This window comes from Watersipora subatra, chromosome 4 (assembly GCF_963576615.1).
Source record: "Watersipora subatra chromosome 4, tzWatSuba1.1, whole genome shotgun sequence".
NCBI lineage: Eukaryota > Metazoa > Bryozoa > Gymnolaemata > Cheilostomatida > Watersiporidae > Watersipora > Watersipora subatra.
The window spans coordinates 21,439,963-21,467,026 of NC_088711.1; the positions used below are offsets into that span (position 1 = coordinate 21,439,963).

The 27,064-nt window shown below is 37.3% G+C and overlaps 2 protein-coding genes across 3 annotated transcripts in view; one reads left to right on the top strand and one right to left on the bottom strand.

The window, feature by feature from the left end:
- The window catches only part of LOC137392944 (BTB/POZ domain-containing protein 19-like), a 35,744-nt gene extending 19,100 nt beyond the window's left edge, over positions 1–16,644 (bottom strand). For both annotated transcript variants that reach the window (XM_068079307.1, XM_068079306.1), the window contains exons 1-2: positions 16,598–16,644; positions 436–548 (exon numbers count right to left, since the gene is read on the bottom strand). In XM_068079307.1, coding sequence (XP_067935408.1) covers positions 436–548; positions 16,598–16,600 — 116 coding nt within the window. In that variant the 5' untranslated portion in view covers positions 16,601–16,644. The remainder of the gene's footprint in view (positions 1–435; positions 549–16,597) is intronic.
- A 2,015-nt stretch (positions 16,645–18,659) lies between these two features.
- On the top strand, positions 18,660–25,849 carry LOC137392943 (testis-specific serine/threonine-protein kinase 4-like). The gene is made up of 3 exons (XM_068079305.1): positions 18,660–19,109; positions 20,571–20,857; positions 25,619–25,849. Exons 1-3 carry the CDS (start codon positions 18,689–18,691, stop codon positions 25,832–25,834), a joined length of 924 nt encoding a protein of 307 aa, XP_067935406.1. The 5' UTR covers positions 18,660–18,688; the 3' UTR covers positions 25,835–25,849.
- Positions 25,850–27,064: the final 1,215 nt, after the last annotated feature.

Here is a 27,064-nt window from a genome sequence, read left to right on the forward strand (position 1 = left end):
TCCCTACTTGATCAAATTTGTAAAATGAACTCATTCCCATTACACAAGATACCCGTATACCAAAAGATAACTCCCACTAGATATGGAAAGATAACTCCCACTAGATATGAAAAGATAACTCTCACTAGATATGGAATGAAATCACCTCAACTGCTATTCAATGTCATACTTCTGACATGTTAACTGCTACCAACATTATCATAACACATTTTATAAATTCGATTACCACTGCATATAAGTAAGTATATGCATTAAGCTGTATTTTGATACCAAATAACTGTAATGTGAATTTTGTTGCAAGTCAACAAGTCCAAGCTGTATGGGTTAAATACAGTCAAGAAGAAAAATACAAGATTGATCTATTTTTCGATCAAAAAATAAAGGAAAGCATAACTTTTTTCATGCAGCGACAATGATTGCTTTGCTTTTAGGTACCTGAAGTTGCTGTTGTTTACCATATCCTTCATGTCATCAGCAAATGGATCAAGTGAGCCAGACATGTATGTGCTAACCTTTGCAGCAGCCTGTGGACCTTCTGCGTTTTCTGCCTGTAAATCATAGAGTGGGTTAATATATATATATACAGTATATATACAGTATATATATATACAGTATATATATAGTATATATATAGTATATATATACAGTATATATATACAGTATATATATATACCGTAAACCCTGTGTTTGAACACCACCCTTATTTGAACGCCACCTTTATTTGAACACCACCTCTATTTGAGCGCCACCATGGGGAAAAGGGTTGAAAGGTAGATCACCTCCCTTTAATTGAATGTCACTTCTATTTGAATGCCCCTTCTATTTGACCTTCATGACCTTTACGAACCCACAATAGCAAGTGATCAGTAGAAAAGTTTCGTACTAATAATGACTCGAATACATCAATAACAATTAATTCTTTCCTTGTTTCTGTTCATATCGAAGTCTGGTTTTAAACTGTTTTCAAGTCCTTCCAATTTTTTTGTTAAAACTTTGAATGCAACACCACAGAAAGAATTAGTAACTGTATCAGGTTAATAGTAGTTCCGGGTTTTAACACGGTTTATATACTTCGATGTATTTAAACAAAGCTCTGCACATTTACGATGAAATATGTGCTACGACGTACTTTGAGACTACAAACTGAGGCTATTTTGACTACACACGGTTTCTCTTTACTCGCAAGAGAAGCGTATAAATATATTATGAAGCGCATCGTGTAAAGGTTTTGCTCTGTTAAAAATTGTTAGTACGCTAATATCGACTAGCTCAGCTGTGCAGAAGAGGAATTGAGATGAAAAGACACTGTGGGAGTATTGAACAGCCAGAGTAATATAGAATAGTTCCAAGTAAAAACAGCAATCAGAATGCAACTGGTTGAGCAAACGATGCTAACATTTTTGTAGTAAAAAGGTTAATTTTGGTTTTAAAATGTTAATGTTAGTTTCTGAATGTACTATGAATGTAGTTTGTTTATGTCACTTGTTTTTGAATATACATTTATAGCATTTGATAGATGATTATTATATAACTTACAAATTTGCAGATTTATAGCATATTATTTGATAGCTTCATTGCGGTAATATGAACTAGGGTTACAATTGATCAACACTCGTAACTCCTCTTCCATTGCACATAAAAAGCCAGTTTTGGCTGCAAACCGCAGCAAACATTTCTGTTAGTGAAATGAGCTTTTATGCAACTTTATTAAATACAGTTATAAAATGAAAATGTGCCTTTAAATTGAGATTGAAATAAAAAACTTGAAAGCTTCAACAAATTGCAGTGCAGGCTATTATAGGCTAATCACAAACAACAGATAGCAACTAGTAGAGACATGTATCAGCTTCCTAATGTATCAGCTTCCTAATTAAGTGCAATGACAATATACACCTTTTAATTGATCAGAATTATATTAATATAAATATTAGTCTTTTGTTTCAAGCAGCCACATTTTGACGGCTTTTACCTCTGTGGTGTTCATCTTTGCTCCCTAACCGTCGCAGGGTGGCCAATGTAATTCACTTTCTACGTGAATAGTTGACTTTTTCCAGCTTGCTTTGTCTTGTCTATATCGATAAAACATTTTTCTAAAAGCTTGCGGAAACTCTCAAACCCAAATGGGAATAATATACTGTCACAAATGAGAAATATTTCATATCAATCTCCATCTATAGTTCTAAGGTGACTACAATGTTTTCTCTTTGATATTCTGGTCAAATTCAACTTGTTTATAGCCACTGGTCAGACCAAGCATACTGAACCATTAACTTCAGCTTAGTGTGTCCACGAGAAACTCTAGGTTGTGGCTGTTGACTTTGCAATGGGAGCATAACAATAATGATCTATTTGTATTTGAGTTAGTGCAAATGAATAACCAAATCGATGAACAACAGCACAGACTAAAAAAATATCATTAACGCTAGAATACTTTATAAATTCTATATAAAAGTAAAACAATAATACAAATTTCATTTGAATAACTCAAAAATGTGGCAGCAAGTGTAAATTGGCACTCCTCCGTGTAACTAACTTCCCTATGATGTTGAGTAATTTTGGCACAGGCATCTCTCAACTCGCGCTAACGCTTTTTCTGATGGCTGCATTAACTGGTCCTAAAGCCAGGAGAGGAGAACTACTGATTTCAAAGCTCTACTAGTTTTAAGCTTGCTGAGCTTTTCCTGACATTTGCATGTTCGTAGTATCCTGCCATATAATGTAGAAGATCTATTTGGTAATTTCACCAAAATAGTCTGCTCAGAAAAACAAATTTTGGTAAAAAGCTTCCAATATATATATATACTTGCTGTGCTACCCAGCGTTGCCTGGGTATTAAATTAAGCTTATAAACATTGAGAGGTAATCAGAGTTGCCTGCCACTTGCTATTAGCCTGGCACAATGTCAAGAGAAAATTTGAGTAAGCTTGCTAATAAGAGGTGCGGCTTCTACAGAGCTACGTCATTACTTTAAGTCATGACCAAAAATGCTAGTCTATTTTCTGACATGTACCGACTCCCTAATCAATCAAGCTCTGTGGCTTAGTTAGTAAGGCATTGGACTAACTAACAGGAGGGTTAGAGATCAAATCTTCTGCGATACGGATTCATTAATCCAAGACTTCAATAACTATAGCTGGGCGCACCTACAGACATACGACCAACATTGAGAGATTTTTTTGCAGCGCGCTTATTTGCAGATATTATGGATTAACGACCTTAAGTTGTGGTAAAAGGTGTCACTACCACAAGCTCCTTGTTCCACGGCACTCTTGAGCCCGGATGGTAAGACCCAGTCATCACCTAGCAGGTGCTTGCACCGGGGTTGAACGGTGTGCCGGATGCACGTTCCCACTACCCGATCTAGCTGGATGGGCAGAGTGGACCCACAACAATTGCGCATCTCCCGCTTCTGCTTGGCAGTAGGCTTCTCGATGCTCGGCAGGCGCAGTCAGGGTGGACAGTTAATACACCCGTCATTGAACGTTGGGTGCGCGGTATGAGAGTTTTGCAACTCACCTTAGGGAAAGGTAACGCCTAACTCGCGCCAAGCCCCACCACAGGAGCACCCCCGAGGCCCCCTCCGACATCGCCTCGCACAGGTGGACCGACCGAATTGCACCCACCATAGTCTCAGAACATGCGCCATATTGGCAAACCACCATCAAGCGTGCAGCATGATAAGATCTTGAAATCATGATTGGTGAATCCCATAGCGCGCAGAAAGCCTGCGCTAGCTGGAATAACCACCTTTACCTTTATCCAGTTGAGGGTTGCACTGCCAAAAGAGATAGTGGCCTCCTCGTTTTCACTCCTTGTCCATCGGGTGACCTCCGGGCAGTCATACTTCCCGACCTTTGCCTCATGAGCCTTATCAGAATCCGATCCATCCCCTGTGACGGCTGTATCCAACACAAATGCCTGTCCATCCTGCCAGGCTACTAAGTCAGGTTTACAGAAAGTTTAGGCAAAGGGGATGATGGGCTCCTTTCTGCACAGGTAGCCCAAATAGCAAAATCTCCAAGCAAGGCACTTAGTCTCGAGATTGTGTCTTTTCACTCATAACCCATGTGTGAGAGCGCAGCTTTGCATTACATGACCTAAAGTGGCCCGATGACTGGGGCCGCAGTGTGGGCAGGTGTCAGAAGGAAGAAGGCCAATGCGACACCGCCTGGCCGGAGTGGGCACTAGGTTCATCCTCAAAAGGATTCCCCTAATAAATTGTGCACCACTCCGGCTAACCACACTGTTTAACGTCAGCCATTGGTGAGCCTGTGGTATTAAATCGTGGTAATGCAACCCACTACCATCCGCTGACTAATATAGCTTTTCCTTGAAGCCTTTGACAGGCTGCATAGGCCTGCGAGGCATCCCAGTATTGGGGCCAACTGAAGAACGGCCCCTCTGAGACACCTGTGCTTGACTGTCGGAAGGGAGAGTCTGGGAGGTATAGATAGAACTGGGCGCAGGAAACGCAAATGCTTTTCTCCCACCGGCTTTCATCGAGGAGCCAGTGAGATACCCGGGCCTCAAATCCAAGAAGCTTAGAGAGCCTCTTCTCTCCCGCCTCTCGTGATTCACTGAATGAGGCCACCCCCAAACCTCCTTTTCTAATTCGGGCATGAAAGCACCCTGTGGCAGTACTATGGGGTAGGTGTAACTACATAGATACAGTATGGCGCAGCAGAACATCCAATCTCACAAGGAAGCCCTTCGCATGATCACCCAGCATTAAGCTGTGATGGAGCTTAAACAGTAGGTGAACATGGAGAATCTGCATTCGCTGCTGAGGTTTGAGTGGTGCATCGGTTACCATTTGCACCTGCTCAGTAGGAGAGCCGATGGTCTGGGTGTACAAATGCTCTCTTTCAGCCCGAGGAGACACATCAATATGCACACCGAAATATTTATGTGTTTTGCCCGCAGTTAAAGGTGGAATATGCGAACCTCCGTATTGCACGATGGGGTCATGATTGATAACCCATCTCCTACCGGCTTTCCGCTTTTGAACTCTTATGTTCACAGAGGCGCATTTGGCTGGGTTCTCCTTCAGGCCAACTTTTCCTGATTCCCCTGCATACCAAATGAATAGCCTTTCTAGATTCTCAGGGCTCTCCACAAGGAGAACCACGTCATCTGCAAAGGCTGTGTAGTTGACTCATCGGAGAGCGCTACTCCGAAAGATCCGTCAAACTTCTTGACGCACTAGTCGTTGACCAGATTAAACTAGAAATTAGAAGCAGCTCGTAGGATTCTCTTGCTTTACCCCCTATTTGATAGGCAGCCGGTCCCTTAGATGGTTAGGAATTTGGAGCCTTGCGGTCGAACCTGCATAGAGGTCCACCTCGTAGTCGCACAGGGGAGCAGGAACGCCGACACTAGGCAAGACCTTCAAGTTGGAACTATGACTCACCGAGTCAAAGGCCTTTTTAACTTCCACATAGCAAATGCTCAGGGGACACACTGATTCTGGAAATGTACGCTCTTTAGCAATTGCTTGGAGGAGAGAAATGTTGTTACCCAAGCCGTTCCCTGGTCTGAAGCCTCGCTGCATCTCAGAGATAGGAATGATCGCGTCAAACCTTCTCACCAAGATGTGGTGGAAGAGTCTCACCAGGCAGCTAGTCACCCTGATAGGTCTGAACTTAGAAAGGTCACGCGTCCCCAATACTTTGAGGATGAGAGTGGTGATACACTCCTTACAAGAAGAAGGGCACCTAGCAACTGCCTGCCACACACTTATCAGCCTCCCAATCCGCTCAAGATTCGCCCTTCTCAAAACCCTCAAAGTCAGGCCATCCGGCCCAGCTACCCCTATAACACCGCAGAGAGCTCGAGTCACATCATCCGATGTTATACCCTCGAGTAGACCTCAATGACTGCACTCAAGGGGAGGGTACTCCCTGGTATCCTGAATGCTTTCTTTGCCCAGTTGATCCCGCCAGAAAGGAAGCACTTCTTCAAGAGATGGTGCATCACTTGCGTCGTTCCTCCAGGTGTCCTCTAACATGGATCTAGCAGCCGTGCTGCTGTTCTTATGGTACTCCTTTTGGAGTTTCCAGTACAGCTTGCGTTTAAGCAGCTTTTCCTTTATCCCCGCCAGTCGCACCATTTTCCTTACTCTGGAACTGCATGATGTTGCCTTAGCAGGAAACAACACTTCCTGTACCCTGTCCACAGTTGTCTGTGAATTATCTTTTAGGCCCCGCCTGACCGCATCGGCATCAAGCACTCTATTTGACCACTGGGCTAGAAATTGGAGGTCTAACGACCCGAGCCTCTCACTCTTCAACCTACTTTCCGTAGGGTCGGCCAACAATTCCTCTCCTTTTGCTGCGCTCACACTCGCAGCCTCAGTACCCCGATGTCGTTGAGCATGTTCGATTACGCCACGGATCGACTCAGCACTCCTTCCAGGATACCCCTTGGCCAGCCCATCATAGAGGTCAACCTTCCGCGTAAAGTTTCCCTCTAGAGCAGCCCAGTCACAGGCGAGCAAAACAAGTTCACTACGATCCCAGTAGGTGCGGTTCTTGGCCGCCTGTTCTCTGTCATACTCGTGCCCGACAGTTTCGTGGTACCGGGCATCATGGACACGTCGCTGATGTCCCGAGCACCCACCCTGAGTGCCAAACTGCTGGTCACACCCGGCAAAGAGAAAATGCCAGGGAATGCCTGGACAGCCACACCTGTAGAGGAGCCGGCCCCTTCAGCCACAGTATCGCACTCATCACACCGGCCCAGGTGGCCGAGCCCTGCACCAACTATGCTTGTTCCTAGCAGCGCTGACTGGGCACCGCCAGTTGACCGGTGACTTAATGCTACATTAGGATTTGGAACAAGTGGGATTGGGCATCATAAGATAGATGTCAGCCATCTCATGAGGAATCTTAACAAAGGCCATGCAAGTTAAACGTCTACACTTCAGGGTAGATGGGTTTGCATTGGTAGTACGGGCCATTCCCTCAACCGGGTGGCGAACAGTGCTCCCCAAGCAAACGGATCCGTACGAGTCTCTCTGCGCGATGAAGCGAGGTTAAGGCCTATGCTTCTAGTCCCCTCATGGCCACCAGCAATCAAAAACCCAGCAACCAAGAGGCCCATTAAGCATAGGTCACTGGCAATCTAAAGGCCAGCAACCTAAAGGCTCACTGAGCACAGACAGCTTTCTTCATTTACGAAGACGCTGCATGGTCCCAGTTAAGAGAGAGAGTTATAGATACTAGCTGTGTTTCTCGGCGTTGCCCGGGTATTAAAAATCAGCTTATAAACAATGAGAAGTAATAAGAGTTACTTACCACTTGCTAATAGCCTGGCATATTGCCACTAGAAATTCTGAGTAAGCTTACTAATGAGAGCTATTCATTTCTGTGATGTTACGCATTCACCCTGCGTAGTACGCAAAGCCGTTGGGTATTTGCTCCCATATAGTAACATACATGTATATGTATACATGTATATTGGCTAACAAACAAATCAATCTTTGTGGCCTAATAGACCTTTTTCCTCACATAAATTTCCCCCATTGCTATATTGGAGTTGTCTTCTTTAAAAGGGTAAACTTTGTTAGCAATGAATTGAAGAATATGATATAACAGCTTGTAACCATCAGTCTAGTATTCAGATGCTCTTAATGCTGCAGCAGACCATAGAGCTTTTGGTTGTGGAAAATATGCACACATAATATTGAACGCTAGATTTTGCATCGTTAAAATATTCAGCAAAATATTTGCAAAAATGCCCTGGCCTAGCTGCATATATCAGCTGAAAGAAAAATCAACAACTTAGCCATCAAAGAAAACACATCAGGCTCACAAGTTCTTCTAGTATAAATAGTTCATCAATGGGCACGCTGCACTGGGTAACTAATTAAGAAATAACCACTATGTGGTATCTGGTACTATCGTTCAGTATTGTTAGCACTTGCTAATTCAGCCTGTTATGTGATTATTGTCTCTTGATGTACCACATACCAATTGAAAGAAAAGTTGAAAAATTAACTTCTGGCCGAGATGCACCAATTCACTATTTCTTTCAGTACTAGTTTACCTTGTTTATATGTGGTTAATGAGGTAAACATTTATTACATAAGTGCACTAATAAACCTAAACCAATTTCTCGTTGAAACTTGGCTATAATATCGATTCAATTTTGTACAGTGCAATCTATGTTTGGCAGCTGCTATAGTATTTTGTTATCTGCCAGTCATCCAAAATTATTAGCACTTGCTAGTTAGTTTGTTTGTGATCATTGTCACTCCATGTACCATTAGTGCAACAACAAAAATAATGCCAAAAGAATCTTGTGCTGTGCACAAATGTACAAACAACACGACGAAGCTATTGCAACACAAGAAAGAAATCTGTAGAGTTCATCAAACATTGCAAGGTGTGTATGTAGTATTTCCAGCTATTTTTTAATATTCTACTTGTAATCAAAATTTCAATATTGTCTAGAAATCGTTTACATAATATGCTATATATTTTTATATTTCTATATTATTAATTGTCAACTTTTTAGCTTAATTTTAAATTTAATTTCGATAAATAGATAGTGCCAGAGTTATGAAATATTCCTTATCTTTTGTTGATTAGTTAGTGCATATGAGAGTGTGACAGTGCCCTGTAAAGGTGCCATTCTAGCATGTTAAGCCTTTTTGTCATTAAGCTGTTCAGCCTTTAGAGTTAATATATGTGTATTTTTTACATTCCATCGATGTAGCATTGTCATGACTAGCATGGAATTTCGACACATAGCATATGGTTGACCTTTTTTATTTAGAGTATCAAACGAAACAACTATAATAAAAAATAACTACTTCAAACCTTTTGGCAGCGGATGTCATCATTGTTTGACAAGTTGTTGTGGCGAAAAGCTCTTTTAAAAGAACTAGAATAGGTGAATGTACTTAACCTTGTTAATTCTTATACCTAATGCTGCGGGACCTAGCCAAAAGTTATGCATAACAGATAATTTGTATAGTTTCATCTTCAGTAAAAGTTTAAATCTCGCTCACTGTCAAGTCTTCATAATAATTTATCTCTTTAGCATTTGCAGTTATGATATTAACTAACGATGTTATGAAAACGGTCTATATTTTTAATTCGTTAGAGTTAGTTTACCTTTTTGGTCACCGAAACAATGAAATAAAATAGGTTGACATATAATTATTTGAAAAAACATTTAAAATTAAACTGATAAGTTTTGAGTGTTTTGGGATGCTTGTTGTGCAGTAAGTAAAAATTCTTCTCTGATATTAGGTTCGCATATGCTGTATAAGTCAGTACTTATTGCATATTGTGCATATTTTGCTTACTCTGTACTTTATGTTTATCATATATTTTTCTTTTTCTTTTATACAGGTTCATGTGGGTGCCCTTTACCATTTACTCATTTTAAATTTCCTGTCGACTGTAAAAGACGAGCACAATGGAAATCCTTAGTCAATCGAAATACATCTTCTAAAAAGTCTGGTCTCCTTCAAAATATTCTGTTATCTGCAGCAAACATTTCATTGATGGTGCCCCAACAATAATGAATCCATTACCTACGTTACACATGGGCTATTCTCTGTGCAGTATTCCACCGCAAGGCAGAGTCCAAAATGCATTAGTGGCTACAGATAAACATTTTCCTATAATTGATGATGGCAATAAGTCGGATGCCTCTGGTGAAGACTGGCTAGAAGTAACTGGAAGCGCTTCCCATTGTGATAGACAAGACTCGCCGATTGAAATAGCACCAGCTGAACCTGAATTTACGACACCTTTCATCTCAAGATGTTTGAGTAAAAAGTTGAAATCTCTGCAAGGGCGATACTTTAATCAAACACTTGCTTTAACTCATTCGCACCCGACGAATTTCTAGGCGATTAGCCCCAGATACCGCTAATTTTTCAGAAAATTGTCGTAATTCAAATTACTACTACAGGAGACAGACTTGAGATAATTTATTCAATCAAATTTCAAAAGAACCAACCAAGTCTCCTTTTTCTAAATATATTACATTCATATAGACACCTTGTATCCCTTTTATGTAGATCCGTGCCTCAAAGAACGTAGTTTCAGGACATTTCCAATTTTGAAAAAATTGTCATTTGCTGAAACAAAGTTAGATTTGCACCATAAAAATTACAAAATATACAAAGTTCGACTGAAATTACTCATTTATTACAGACAATACATTTTTATGATTATTATTTGTACATATGCAGTTAGTCATGAACATGAAAATCATGAACCTCTAACTTCGAACTTTTCCTCTCGAGCATCATCCTTCAAACAAAATCATAGCAAATCTATATGCCAATATAACTCAAATAAAACATCATGAAAATGTTTCAAATAATAAAAACATGTTCAATAACTCTGTTCTTGACTTTCAGACTTTATAGACAGCTCTAAGAATCAATATGATCCTATCGAAACTGAAAGATAACGTTAGTCCGACTACGGCTGGCAGCGTGAAGAGTGCATTTTTATTCGAGCATAACGATTCAAATTGGCAAAAGTAAAAGCTAATAAAAACTTTGAAACACTAAAAATAATGTTTTGATTTGATTTGCGCAGTCTTTCAATGTCTTACCTCTTCTGAATCTGCATATTTACTTCTTGAATTGAAAAAAAATTATCACGAACGATAAAATTTCAAGTCGGCATGATGATTTCCGGTTTGGGTAGAAACTGAGATGGGTGTACTAATTTGGTTATAACTGTCGCCGGAGACGTCATAGAGGCATATTTTAAAGTTTGTCTGATTGGCCAGAAATTTTTCTTTCTAACTAATCTAAAATATTCTTTAATAGTTGAAAAATAACGATGCAAGGAGTTGGCAAATTTCAGACGCGAGTTAACTCGCGTTGGGTGCATAGCAACGTTACAAATATGCGAGTTAACTCGCGCCTGGGTGCGAATGAGTTAAGAAGATAGATGAATCAGCTAAAACTTTACACCCAGCCCAAATATAAACAAATTCTGAAATATGGTAAGGACAGTGTTTTCGATACTGGGATTCCAAAATTGGAACTTTTTCATAGCTTATGTGAATGTGCTGCAAAAACGAGAAAAAAAGGTTCAAACACTCCATCTAGAAATGCTGTAGCTGCACTGTTGAGGGCAAAGTATAAAGGCTTTACTACTTTTACTTCCATGCGCTGTCACCAAACAAAGTTGTGTATTGCTGATGACATTCTGCTCACATTAATGAAACTACGACTGGGCCTCCTACATAAGGACCTAGTTGACAGGTAGATATATCTCTGGCAGTTTCCTTTGGTGTACGGGAAGAGAGAGGGTGGGTGTGATTTGCCAATGTCAACAATGACCTGTTTCATTATAGCTAAATGGCCACAGTGGAGCTGCCAAAACTATTCTAACCTAACTGTTTTAATATATATTTAGTATATACCTAGCTCCACCTCTTTATACTTTTAGGTTTGAAATCTCACCAAAGGAAGTTACTCCTCTTTATACTTTTAGGTTTGAAATCTCACCAAAGGAAGTTACTCGCACATTTGGCAGCATGGTAGGTCTATTGGCAGCAATTCTCAGGCCTCTAATAGTTTTCTACAGTAGGCAAGAGATTGGCATGACTCTACCTAATGAATACGGTCATTTCAAACATTTACGTTGTATAGTAGACGGCACAGAAATGTTTATACAAACTCCATCAGATTTGCGGTGCCAGCTGGCCACATGGAGTAGTTACAAGCACCGCAATACTATATAACTGCTGATTGCTATTGCTCCACAAGGATCAATCATGTACATTTCAGAACTTTGGGGTGGGGTGAGAGAGCAAGTGACCGGCATGTGGTAGCAAGTAGCTCATTTTTACAATACCTTGTGCCAGGAGATCAGGTCATGGCTGATAGAGAGTTTACCATTAAGGCTGATAGAGGGTTTACCATTAAGGAGTTGCTGATGATGCGTGGAGCGGAGTTGGTGATGCCACCTGGTGCACGAGGAAAATCACAGATGTCATTTGATAATGTTGCAAAGACAAAAAAGATTGCAAATGTACGCATACATGTAGAGCGAGTGATAAGGAAGGTGAAACAACTTCGAATCCTTGCTCAAACTATACCCATAAATCTTCTTCCAATGTGTAATGACACTGTAACTGTGTGTTGTAAAATCACTAACATGACCGGCCCCATTGTTAAGTCTTGGAATAAAGTTGCTGCTGAGAGAAACATCAGTATGGGAAGCTGTTAACTAGCCATGATTTATCCCTGTTTTACTGATCATTTGCTGTCACAAGTAAAATTATATACACATACATACGTACATGCATATATATATATATATATATATATATATATATATATATATATATATTAGAAGTATCTTGGGAAATAGTTTTCTTTCAAGCATTTTGTATTTGAAACATGTGTCAGACATGTACGGTATACGAAACCATGCAGTACACATCGTATATGCATTAGATGAAAATATACTAATATATACAATGTATACCTAGAATATAAATAGTTACTGTGTTTAATGTTCCAACTGTCTTCAATAGTCCAATGGCTATTCACATAGCACAAAGTTTCTAATCGGAATGTTTTCGTTTTTTTGCTGAGCTAATGATCATCTGAGGTGCCATGTAATGTTCAAAAAACAGCTGAATATTCGAAAGCATATCCAAACAAAACTTTTCATCAAAATCTATGGTTTCAAACATACTTGAGCCATCTTCTTTAAAAACAAAAAAGTGTGATTTTTTTATGTCTGTCACCATCATTTGTCCCTGAACCTGGCCATATTATGCACTTTTGTGTTTAGCCTTGCAGCTCCATTAACTATGTGCAGGTAAGGGAGGCAATCAACGTCTCTAGCTGCACATTTTATTTCCACAAGTCTAGTCTCACAGCAATCGCAGGAACAACTGCCATCTGGACTAGCTCCGATAAATTGCAGTTTTTTATGAATAAAAAGACCACAAGAATTAATTTTTACATTTTTGTGCCCTTCTTGCAGTAGCAGTAGTTTCAAGTTTTCTACAGCTAATGGCTAAGTTTACCTCATTAACCACATATAAACAAGGTAAACTAGTACTGAAAGAGATAGTGAATTGGTATGGCGCCTTACAGTGCCTCGCGTTGCGCGTTCACAACTCGAGTTGTACAACTCGAGTTGCCGTGTTGTCCAACTCGAGTTGCCGAATTGTACAACTCGGCCTGGGTTTATGACCTCGAGTTGTGTTACCTATACGCAAAACTAACACGGGTTCGTAAAGAAAGCAAAGTGAGTAATTGGGGTGTCTCATTTACAGAAATTTAATAATAATAATAATGATTTAAATATGTATACATATTTAAATTATATATTGGCGAGATTTGCGCATATTCATTTCTATAAATATAAAGAGACAAAAACAATTGTAGAATGTAAAAAGCAAACTAGAAACAATCTATATGAGAACCGAGCAGCTAATTTTTTTCCCAAACAGGTTTACATACGGCAGTAAAATTTTGGCTCATGATTGGCTTTAGAAATCGAGTTTTAGTAATCAAAACCTACATCATTACATTGAAAGTCAATAGTTATAATTAGAGAGGAACACAAAATTCCAAAATATTATTCAAAATGGCTTAAATTAATGAGTTTTAAGTGAGCGTCTCTTACGTTTAAACAGCACTTTTTGAATGATAACATCAGTTTTGCTACGTCATTTAGAATTTTGTGTTTCTTTCTAATTATAACTATTGATTTCTATTTTAATGATGTAAGTTTTGGTTACTAAAACTCAATTACTAAAGCCAATCATGAGCCAGAATTTTACTGCCGTATGTAAACCTGTTTGGGAAAAAGAGATTCGCAGCCAGCCGGGCAACTTCTTTTTCAAATGAAAAAAGAGTCATCTCTCTAGAATCTGACAAGAAACTGAATGAACACCGAAAATGAACATAGAAATTATTTCAACGGCGTTTAATGATGCACAAAAAAATTCCATATAGCTAGAGAAAATAAAATGATGAGATGTTCTCAAGCCAAGTTGTTGAACTCGAGTTGCTGTTGAAAGAACTCGGCTTGGGTTTTGATGAACTCGAGTTGTGCAACTCGAGTTGAACAACTCGAGTTATATTTACAAACTCGAGTTGTACAACTCGAGTTGTGCAACTCGAGTTGTACAACTCGAGTTGCAAACTCGGCACAGTATAATTCTAATAATTCGCTATTAGTTTTAGTTTTACAGTACATACATAGTTTAATTTCTATTAGCTAACGGGTGCCTAATAATATACCATTGTTAATATAACCAGATCTACGGTTATGCTACCGTAATACCAGTATATTGCACCTTACTTTTGAAAAGTCGCGTTGCGTGTTCACAACTCGAGTTGTGCAACTCGAGTTGATCAACTCGAGTTGTGAACGCGCAACGCGAGGCACTGTAAGGCGCCATAGAATTGGTGCATTTCGGCCAAAAGTTAATTTTTCAACTTTTCTTTCAATTGGTATGTGGTACATCAAGAGACAATAATCACATAACAGGCTGAATTAGCAAGTGCTGACGATGTTGGATGTCTGAACGATAGTACCAGATACCACATAGTGGTTATTTCTTAGTTGGTTACCCAGTGCAGCGCACCCATTGACGAACTATCGATACTAGAAGAACTTGTGAGCCTGATGTGTTTTCTTTGATGGCTAAGTTGTTGATTTTCTTTCAGTTGATATGTGCAGCTAGGCCAGGGCATTTTTGCAAATATTTTGTTGAATATTCTAACAATGCAAAATCTAGCGTTCAATATTATTTGTGCATATTTTCCACAACCAAAAGCTATACGGTCTGTTGCAGCATTAAGATCATCTGAATACTAGACTGATGGTTTACAAGCTGTTATATCATATTCTTCAATTCATTGCTAACAAAGTTTACCCTTTTAAAGAAGACAACTCCAATATAGCAATGGGGGAAATTTATGTGAGGAAAAAGGTCTATTGGTACGGCGTCGAGCTGGTGAACTGGAGGGTCCATGATCAAATCTTCTTCGATACGAATTTTTTAATTCCAAGATTCTACTAATAGCTGTAGCCGGACATACAGATGGTAGAAAACAGATGACAAACTTTGAGAAATATATTTATAGATATCTAGTATATGTAGTTTACACTGTAAAGTGCTCAATATTCGAGTCAACTAGAGCTGTGTATGATGTTTATTAAAAACTACAGGTTAAAATCATTCTGGCATGGTGGCATGAAACTATTAGTAGTAATGATTTTAACCCGTAGCTTTGTAGCTTTTAATAAACTCTATATAATATATATATATATGTATATATATATACTCATGCTACAGACAGTACTGTTTAGGCTATTGAAGCCTCATCAGTACAGCTCAGAGCAGGCAAGGAAGATAAATCTCATTGCCAATGAGAATTGAATTCCTGTCGTAAAACAACCAGGTTGATCATAGAGTAAGAAAGTCAATGGCCTGACACAAGAGTGTTCAAATCACAAAAATGATAAGCTGGGCACGAAGACTAACAGTGTCGCACCTCCCGCAGGAATATATATACGTTTATATGTACATATATATTGCAAACCTTTATTTGAACGCCATAGCACTCTATTTTTCAACCCTTCCCTTCGAGTGGCGCTTTATTAGAGGTGGCTTTCAAATAAAGAGTGGCATTGTATTTTTTCCATTCACGGATTAATTGAATGTCACCTATATTTTGCACTCTCCTTTGGGCGGTGCGATATTAATGGTGGTGGCCGCCATCAATTTGCTCACTTACTTCCAACTTGTCGTAGATCTTTTAAGACATGTGAGAGGAAGTGTAGGCTCTGCGACGCATAGGCTCACAGAGTTCACAAGTAAGGGTTTCAATGTAATCAATCACATCTTTTAAAACATTTGAGTGTAGTCACAACTGTCTTGCAAAATACATAAGACACCACCTAGAGTTCCTTTCACCATCAGTCATAAATTTGAATGAGAAAAGATATTCAACTAATTTTAAATGTATTTATAGATACACTTGTACGTGTGTGACTCTAAGTGGGACTTGTGCTGCCAGTTTGCTTGTATAAGGTTGAGGAACACATTACATACAACTCTGTTCCAACAAAGACACTCTCATTGGAGTAATATATATATATACTGCACCATAGCAATCAAACTAGTTTGACAGGGTGGTGTGGCTTTGGAACTTTCAACTAGCAAAACAAGAACACATGCACCTTTGTACTAAATTGATGAAAACTACCTGATTAAAAAATAACTGAACCAGACTCTATGACCCTTGTGTACAGGACAAAAAGGTTATACAACCCAACAACAAGATCAATAAAACTATCTGAGGAAACCTTACACAAAGCTTTGCTATAAAGGGCTACTATGAAACAGAAATACATGTATATGAGTATATACTATGACTATATGTGTCAGCCAACCAGGCAGAGCAATGTAATATTGCATTCAGCTGAGCAGGACTAATGCTATATGACCCTGCATTTTGTTAATCAAGATGCGGAGATAAAGAAAACTATCTGAAATATTGGTAATTGACGCTCTATTTGCTGTTTTCACGTTAAATGGTTCTGAGCTCTAGGCTGAAAAGGATAAACCAGTTTATACTCACCATGTTCTTCAATGCGCTCCGATAGTGCCTTACTAACTAGTTGGCATTCACTCGCGATACGATTCATTGCATAGCATACTACTATCTAGGGCGACAAATGATTTATAGCGTGCTATCATTCAACACTATTTACGTACCTTGAGGGGGGCCAAGCTTAATATGCATCAATTGAATTTGTACCTTCAAGGCATCGTTATGGGCCATGAAGCTATTCTATTATTGATGTAACTATGTAGGTGTATATATTCGACTTCTTTAGTCCGTGAGTATGCCCTCTATAGAAACTAACTTCTAATTAAACAATCTGTCATAAAATTTGCATGTGGTTTTCCTTGATACTCCCAAAGAGTTAGACCAAAAAAACCAACTTTCTGATAACAGAATGCTTGGAAATTTTGCATGTGGTTGGTTTCCTTTGATACTCCGTCAGGTTTTAGGCCATAGAAAGATTTTGGGGTTGCTGCCCGTATGAGGCGTTAGGGCAGAAAAATATATTTTTGTGAATAAAGATGACACTAAATACGATTTTGTAATGGTATGGACTGCTGAGAATAGACAAAAAGTATATTTATACATACTGTATATTCGCTGAGCAAGAATTTAATTTGACAAAAATTGATTACGCCTAAATATTTCTATGCAATGGGGAGTCACACACCGTCCATACACTTTTCTTTTTATTAGTATACAAAGAAGTTTTATCCTGAATATTTGATGCATGAATAACAAAGTATTTATAATTCTTAATTTTGTTTAGTTTTATTACAAAATGTTGGTAGACTAGAAAATCTTTTTGTTTATCTTATCCATTTCTTTGTTTTGTTTATTTGTTCATTGCATTCATTTGAAGATTACTAAAAATAAATTAAAAATGATAAATTCAGGCTGTATTTTTAACCTGGGCTTCGCTATGTGTGTCTGATTTTTATTGATAAACATAAGTTAGTAGTAAGTAAGGACTATAACAGTAAGAAAGTGTAGTGCAACATACAGTGCATGATTTATTTTTCTGTAGCGTTAAAATTGCTAACGATGTCAAGTGAAAATGGGTCAATCCTGTAAAATGGCTCTTAGACATTTGGTCGTGAACAATTACTTTAACCAAGCATAGAAGAAATACTTTAGATTGGCAAAAGGGCAGTGGGCACACTTGCCAATTTCACATTTTTAAAAAACACATTGTGAAGGATGTGATTTGAATCTATAAAACCACTTGCAAAAATGCATAGCGTAACTTCCTGCATTGGCACTACAACGATGCTTCAAGTTCTTATTTGGACAGAAAACAGTCGAAATTTGAATCTAGAAAATTGTATTTCAAAAAATAGCTATTGTAATACACACATCTACAATTTCATATTGCGTTGCTATTCAGGTATTGTTGATAAGGTTGATAAACTATGTGATACCTTGTGCTTCCAATTTGATAAATTCTATTTACATTGATATCATGTCTACAGGAATTATTTCATCAGTATCCTTCATTGTTTCGTGACGCCATTCTATTGTTGGCCGCCATTTTTGTAGACATCTTTAATCGTTGAAAAAGGAAGCTTTTGCAATTAATTTTTGCGAATGATGCTTTTGTTTACAATTTCTTTATTATATATCAAAACAACACAAAAAAATACTATTAAATAAGAGAATGACGATCGTTTTCTACAAATATGGCAGCTTTTTCGTGAACGAGCGCATGTGCAAATGGATTTATGACGTCAAAAAAACGATGGATTTGTTTTGGAATATCAGCAAGAAACTGAAATTCCAAAATGAATATCAGCTTCTTGCTTGTCACTGCCAATATATTTAAGGCTTGTTCAGTTTTCATAGAAAAAACAACTAAAATAAACACCCGGCAAAATAGCGCTTTGCTGGCAGTCATGACAACATTGGCCATACTAACTTAGATCATGAGAAGGACTGGGCCATTTTACAAATTAAATTATGAATAGTTAACAAAATACTAGATAACTGAAAGAAAAAAGGAAACTCAAATGCAGCATTGTTAGTGACATCATGGAATCTTTGGAATTTATCTCAAAAGATGCCTAGTAGGAATGATTGAGTAAATAGAAACAGCAGTGGTATATAATGCCACCAGGTGATAAGGACGGCAAAGGTGAGAAGGATGGTAAAGACAAGGATGCATCAGGTAACCCACCACCGGTACCAGGATCGGACAAGCAGTCGGTTTTAGAAGCATATGGCTACCAAGTCAGTCATACAGTTGGTAATGGTTCTTACGCCGTCGTCAAAGCTGCATACTCGACAAAACACAAAAGCAAAATAGCTGTGAAAATTGTTCAAAAAAACAAGGCACCAAGAGATTATATCGACAAGTTTTTGCCTCGAGAAATTGAGCTTATAAAGGTTTTACGACATCCAAACTTGGTGTGCTTTCTGCAATCCATCGAAACAACCAATCGTGTGTACCTAGTCATGGAATTGGCTGAGGGCGGTGATCTCTTAGATGTGATGAATAGACAGCGTTATGTAAAAGAACCCCAAGCAGGTATGGTTGAAAAATTAAATATAAGCGCAGTATATGTAAAATTATGCAAACAATAAGCATACTCTAATATCCTATATAATGTATTTCTAGCACCGAGTAAAAAAATTTATTAGCACAAAACAATAGCATAGTAGTACCAATTTATCCGATTTGAACCATTATTCGAAAACTGGCAGCTAAAATGTTCTAAATTATGTATATTATATTGTTGACAGTCAAATCTTTTAATTATAAATGTTAATATATATTACAATGTTACTTTTACCAATTGAAGATGTGTAGCTATTTTTTGGAGATCATCACTGTGATACATTCTTTAAGCCCATGATACTTTAAAAATGTTTAGGTTTTTTTTTAATATAAAACAGCAATAAACATGTGAATATGAAAAAATACATCCAGCGAAACCTTACCAAATGAACTTAATTCGTATCGGGTCTTAGTTCACATGTTAAAACTATTATATGCTGGATCAAATTTTTCCATACGAATACACTGTAATTCCTTTACTTCGTTGTCTAGCCCGAATATTCCTATTAAATGCTGCAGGTAAGAACAAATACAATAAAACAGTGGAACTACATATGTATATAAAATGCAGTGTACAAGAAACGTAACAAAATAAATAACTAATGAAAAAAGACTAATCATAAAAAGGTTTTTGTGTCTAGTTTACCAGGAGACAACTAAAGGGAAACACATGGTTGGTAAATGCAAGAGGCAGATGGTACAGATGTAGAAGTGGTGATACAGATATGCAGCACAACTTACTCTAACTTAGACTAGCTAAGCCTTATTTACTAACTTAGCATTCTCACATTTATTATTGCTTTGATTAATTTTTCGACATTGTTTTTTAACATTTGCTTTCTATTTTCTGTTACACAAAAAAAACTGCGAAAGAAAAATATTAAAAACTACTTTGGGTGTAATCATAGATTTCTTGTATTTTCATTGTTTCGGACAAACTTGTATGTTAAGGGAATCGTACGTAAAAGTTCTACTGCGTGAGCATTTAAAATACTTCTTAGTTCATATTGTAGGTAGAGGACCCACGGGCTCAGCGGGCTCATAGCTTCATGTCTTAGTTCATATTGTAGGTAGAGGACCAGCGGGCTCATAGCTTCATGTCTTAGTTCATATTGTAGGTAGAGGACCAGCGGGCTCATAGCTTTATGTCTTAGTTCATATTGTAGGTAGAGGACCCACGGGCTCAGCGGGCTCATAGCTTTATGTCTTAGTTCATATTGTAGGTAGAGGACCCACGGGCTCAGCGGGCTCATAGCTTTATGTCTTAGTTCATATTGTAGGTAGAGGACCCACGGGCTCAGCGGGCTCATAGCTTTATGTCTTAGTTCATATTGTAGGTAGAGGACCACGGGCTCAGCGGGCTCATAGCTTCATGTCTTATATTTTGTTAAATGATACGCTAATTAAACATCGCTTTGCGCCTATGAACAGGTCTCTGGTTTCATCAGATGGTTGACGGAATCGGATATTGTCACAGCAAGGGCGTAGTTCATCGAGATTTGAAGTGCGAAAATGTTCTTCTAGACAAACACAATAATGTCAAGATCACAGACTTTGGATTTGCTAGAGCTAATTTGACCAAGCCAGATGGCACTCGGGTGCTGAGCAGAACCTACTGTGGTAGTTATTCCTATGCAGCGCCTGAAGTCTTGACAGGGACACCATATGATCCATTTAAATCTGATATTTGGAGTTTGGGTGTCATACTATTCATTATGGTATGTACTAGAGAATGTACTAGTGTAATATATTATAGCGCATAAACATGATAGCGCATAAATATGATAGCGCATAAACATGATAGTGCATAAATGTAATAGTATATAAAGGCAAATGATTTTTTAAATGAGTTATCTCTCCCTGAAAAGCCAAGGTTTTAGAGTATAGCACAGATAACTTTTTACGAAAAAAATTTAAGTAGATGAGATAGTTTCAAATATTTCCAATGAATATACAAACAATAAGAACAACAAGTGAATGTTTTTTTTTCTTATTGAAGACGCTTAGCTTGCTTGTTGCTAAAATTTCCGGCCAATGCTTCAAGAAGGTAGTCCAAGTCAGAGACAACACGTAAAAAGAAATCGCATGAGCTTTTCAACATTTGATTTTAGCTGTGGTGCTATGATACGTTTAGTAAGTCCAAGTTTGTGATAAATTTTTATGAACATCCCTAAAGCCCATTTCGGAATATACAAGTATGCACGTGTTGGCATACCATTCATCAGTGTTTTGCCAAATATATAGGCAAGCAATTTTTTATAAGGGTTTTACAACGGTCAGCATTAAAATTATGAACCAGCATTTCCCTTGAAAAAAAACCTAGAGCTTAACAAGTATTATGGGGTTTGTGATGTTTTTTTTATATAAAACATGATTTTTGAGCAAGAAAATTTTTTTATCAGCCTTATTAGCTAAAAAAAGAAAGTGAATCTTATGTCAACCTTTGCTTACAGCTAACATTATAAAGTCAAGAAACAGCTCGAATGTTCAGAATCCTTGTACAGAGTAAATGACAGACTTTTATTTTGAATTTTTGTCAACTGTTAATAGAACAAAAAGCATTTCCGTTTAATAAAAACTAATTAAATAAGGTAATGATTTTTTTCTGGGCTTACATTTGATCAAGACACCTACAATCACAACACAGTTGTGTGTGAACAGTTAATAAAATTTTTTTACCGCCTTCAACATGATTATCAAAGGTACAACACACTTGCGTTAAAGCTGTTTTCATATATTACTCGCGAAGGTGAGATACGCTTTTCAACAAAATTGTTGGTATACGATTTGACATCTATGATGATAAATAATAAGTTCACAAAATTTATAAATATACTAGCTGAATGCTTGAGGTGGCAGGAAATAATTACCCAATGAATTTGAGTGACTCAAGCTAGTAACTTAAGCTAGTAAACTATAATAAGAGTGTATTCTTCAGCTGAAGCCAGCTTGCGTTACGAGTAATGATCTCTAATGCAATCATGAACTTGAAGCTGCTAGTATGTTCGCAAGTGATCAAGTATGTGCTCTATTATTCCACAGTATGGCAAATAGAGAGCATAGTGTATTGGGTTAGCTTACTGGTTTGCAGAGCTGAAGGTTCCAAGGTCAAATCTAGTGTATGACAGATTTTTCGTTCTTAAAGTTTTATCGCTAGAGCTGGACAGACGAACGACAGACGGACAAACACAAAAATTTATAAATTCAAAAACTACAACACACTAAATAATTTTATAAATGTTTTTTGTTATTTAATAAAACAGAACGATGTTTTTTTAAAACTGTAGGAACTGAATTTCGAGTGGCAGGGTAGTAAAAATATGCGATTTACTCTCTGAAAGCAAAAGGAAAGAAAGGTGATTGGAAAAATAACAATGCTTGAAAATTCAGAAACACCAGTTTTGAGTTTAATTTTCACAGCATTTGACCTATTCATCTCATATCTTACGACCTTAATAAAATGACCACATAAATTGAGCACATTGGCAAGATTCCATTTGGGTGCTCTCTGAATGATGGTATTTTAAGAGCTAATATCTTATAAGTAAAATAATTCAAAAGAAGACACAAAAATAACTATGGATACAAGCATACATAAAAACGTCACAGACGGCTGCTAACCCAGCTCAAAGGATGAGAATTTACGGGGTGCATATCTTGCCTTTTGGTGACATTGTAGTATACACTAAAGGTCAACCAAAGTACTCACTGACATGACAGTTGATGAAACAAATTCTATAACACCTTCATAAAACTTGTTATATTATTATGGTCTATAACTATTTTGGCATAAAACTTGTTTATGTGCTAAATGGATTACTGACTTAGTGTTGGGCGTTTTCGGGTTTTCAGGAGTAAAATGACATGCAACTAGGCATGCAACTAGAGCGCACATGAGACACTTTGAGTCCATTGGCGTACCTCTCATAATTTCACAAAAAGGATAGCAGTTTCAGCTTTGATCGGGTATGTGATGGTATGCGATAACTGAGTCACATAGCGCCTGTTGAGAATGGATAAGCACAGAGGTGGTGGTGCAGCAGTAAACGGCATGGTTGAAATCTTTATAAATAGTTCAACATTTGTAAGCTATGATAGCTGAACTGTTGCCTTATAACAAAGGCGACAGTGTACGCACTAAACGTTTTATTGGATTCGTCAGCGGGTCATAGATAGAACCAATACTTTTCGGTTTCATTTCACTGAAAAAGGAGTGTAGAGGAAATCTCCAAGTTTGTGAATTTGCCTACGAAAACATACCTGTTTATTGCATACACTGTATACATACAGAGTGAATGTATGTATACAGTCACTCTTTTGTATATGTCATCTTCATATACAAAAGATACTTTTTCAATATTTTCTCACACATATCCCTCCAAGGTATGCATAGAAAAGCTGAAAGTACCTTCAACTGATACTCAGTATCAGGCACACATTCCCGTAGTGAGCTGTTATCTTAAAAGGTCACATTGAAAATAACTATTTTCAAAGAAAATTGAACTTTTAAAGTTTTAAACTAAAAACAGCAATACATTGGGTTGTATTAAAATAGTTCTAGAGATAAGTCCAGATTTCGGTTCAAATGGAACTCATTTCCACAGCGCATCGGTGCTTAACAGATTGATTAGCGCATAGGTGTTTGAGCATACACACACTTAATATTTTCCCCTCTTTAGGCTGTTGTCCTTTTTACAAAAGGATGACATCGGAAAAAACTGTCATGATTTATACTTTTTATATATTTTTGTGGGTGAACTTGGAAGTTACTTTGAATTCGTCTGTTGTGATAGACACAAATTTATGCAGACCAGTATATGCATGTATTCACAAAAGAGAAAGTTACTTACTTAGGATTTTTTATTAATAAATATTCTTAAATTAATTATGTAAGAATTTGTTTTTGTTAAAAATTAATGTTATTAACAGTACACTAAATTAATGGCACAATTGAGGATGATCTTACACATCTAGGAAAACCAGGAAGCATGTGAAAAAATCATGCAAAATATTTGGAATTTTTTACATTGGCCATTTGGGAATTATAAACACAAGATAGATTCAAGATAAAAAAATTTGTTTACTTTTTGGCTAGCACTCACTAAATTTACTCACTAATTTACGTAACCAATGAATACTGTGTAAGAAAAACGACCCCAAAAAATAAAAAAAGTTCATATTGACAGAGTTTTTCACAAGTCTACTTGCGTGTAATTCTTTCTACAATAAGAGCAGTGTCTGTCCGTCTGCAGCAGTGCTAAGAGAGTTTGGAAAAAAATGAATTGTCAAGGACAAGGAGTTCAACTCGCATAATTGGCTCTGCAGCCAAATGCGCCAATGGACCACCTTGCAGCATCACGGAACAGTTGTGCACATACTGACTATACATGATGATCTCTCAGGGCGGACAGGACTGCCAGCATACTAGTTCATAATAAATTGATAAAGGGAGGCACAGAACAAGACAACTGTGCTTGTGACGAAAAAAATTTTTTCTGTCATGAAAAACTACTATTGTTAGTTTGTTAGTTTATCAAGGTGGTACTTGATATAATATGTTATTAAAATAATATACAATATTTAGCAGCCTCCCAATTCATTCAGCAGAATGTGAACATCATATTTTCTGCAATTCCTTATAATTGCAATTTGCAATTCCCTCAACACTTATAACTTCCTGAATTAATAATAAGAACGTGGGGAAGCAAAAATCTAACAATTCAGCCTTACTAATCTCATCAGTGTGAGCATCAAGCATCTCAGCCTATTTTATTATTTGTTACAACTCTTCAGTCAGATGAAAACACAGTTAACACACAACATTTAAAGGTAGCCATACACTTTGCTACCATACAATCCATCATGTATTTAACAAAAAATTCTCTATAATTACAACTACTGACAGATACATGTAGAAATTAACTATCACATCTCAAACGTTAGTCAAAGGTTTATGATTATATAACCAAATCTCATCATATCCAATCAAAAATTTAAAGTTTAACAGAATGTCTTGCCATTTTGGTCTAACTAAATTTTTAATCAATACTCAATTTAAAGGAAAAACAATGATAGAGTAGAACATACAAAAGCTGAATACATGCAGAGCAAACTTTCTATGAGTAACGAGCAATAGTCTTGCTTATGGCTCAATTGGTGATCTCAACTGATATATCTGTATATTGTATCTGATTAAGAACTCAAAAATGCGCCTTGTCATACATTGGACAATTGGATTTATGACAATTAATGAATTGTTGTCATGAAAGCAGTGTAGCGATTTGCCGTTGAAAATCTACACGCGCTGTGGGCTAGCTGGTTGAAAATGTAAGAAATTTTAGGCAACGCCTCGCTTACCGCTAGTAAATCACAACATAATAAAAATCACAGTTGGATGCCTTTACATGTAATTTATTCCTTCTGTTATAGTAGTATAGAAATACCTACGATGTCTTAACGATCAACTGCTATGCTTGTAGGTGTTTGGACGATTTCCTTTTGATGATACAAATCACAAGGTATTACTGAAGCAAGTGCAAGCTCGGGTCAAATTTCCACCAGATAGAGACTGGGTATCTGCTGAGTGCAAAAACATGCTGGATAAAATATTTCAGACGATAAAAACACGCTACACAATAGACGAAATAAAACGAGATAAATGGTACCAGCGAATGAGCAGTCGGGAACAAACTTAACCATTTATCGATGAAATGCTGTAATCGAGTGATTAAATGCAATAGAAGCAAAGATGTACATTTAATACATATACATGTGATCATGTGATGTAGTATTCTAAAATTTATGTCAGGCATTATTGTGTCTGTGTTATTGTACCTAACTTTTTAGAGAACGATACTTCTTCTGATAAAAATGACAACTATCAAATCACTGCCTTTGAGGCCTACAATTGTTTATCACTGACTCTATCGGGCATAATACACTTCTAAAATGCCTGTTTTTAAAAGTGTCACATAAGAGTTATGCCAAAACCAATTATAGATTTGTGCAATGAGCTTCTGCAATGCTGACGAGTAGGCATTTGCAAAACAGCGTATAGAGGCAGTTATTAAAAAGTGGGCACCTAATATTTTTGAAGCAGTTGAAGATGTGAAATTTTGCATGTTTTGCTTTTTTAATATTTGAGTAAGTTTTACAAAAAAACATCAAATTAATATTAAAATTTGCGATATAATATTACCTATGTCAATAACCATCAGTGTGCATATACACACAAACTCGTATAACTTCAACTTCACGAGACTGGGCGAAAGTGTTTGAGTTATCAGACCGTTCAAGTTATCAGAGCACTGTCACAAGTCCATGTATTTATTAGTAGATACATGTACATATACAAACTATATATAAATCGGAAGCATAGATGGTTTGTTGCAAATTAAAAAGCTTCTAATGTAAAGTTTTAAAAATTTTATCAGAAAGTATAGAGATTTTTCTATCACTTGAGACTTGTTTGTTGTTTTAGGTGATGTGACTGCCAGGACGTTTTCAGATTAAAATTGGCAAAACACGATCGCTGTTGAAATGCTCAGAAGAAAAGACATCTTTTTCTTTTGAGCGTTTTAACAAAGATCAATTTTGCCGATTTTACTTTATGTTTATCCGAAGGTTACCTCGCTTTTCCTTGCTTTTGAAGGGCCATCGCTAAGCGGATGTTTGGTAAAATTTGGTTTTTTGCAAATCTTTAGAAAAGTCGTTAACGAAAATATTTTGCCGATGATGTAATAACGATGCTGAAAAATTACTAAAAGTTGAGGCTTATCTCTATGGCTTGGGATAAAGCGATAACAACCATCTCGGTAGCCGTTAGGCAAAAAACTGTTCGATTTAACGAAGTTCAGGTCGAGTTATCTAAAGCAATTTATCATTGCGTAGGAACGGTCTAAACAAATCTGTTCGGGTTAACCCTG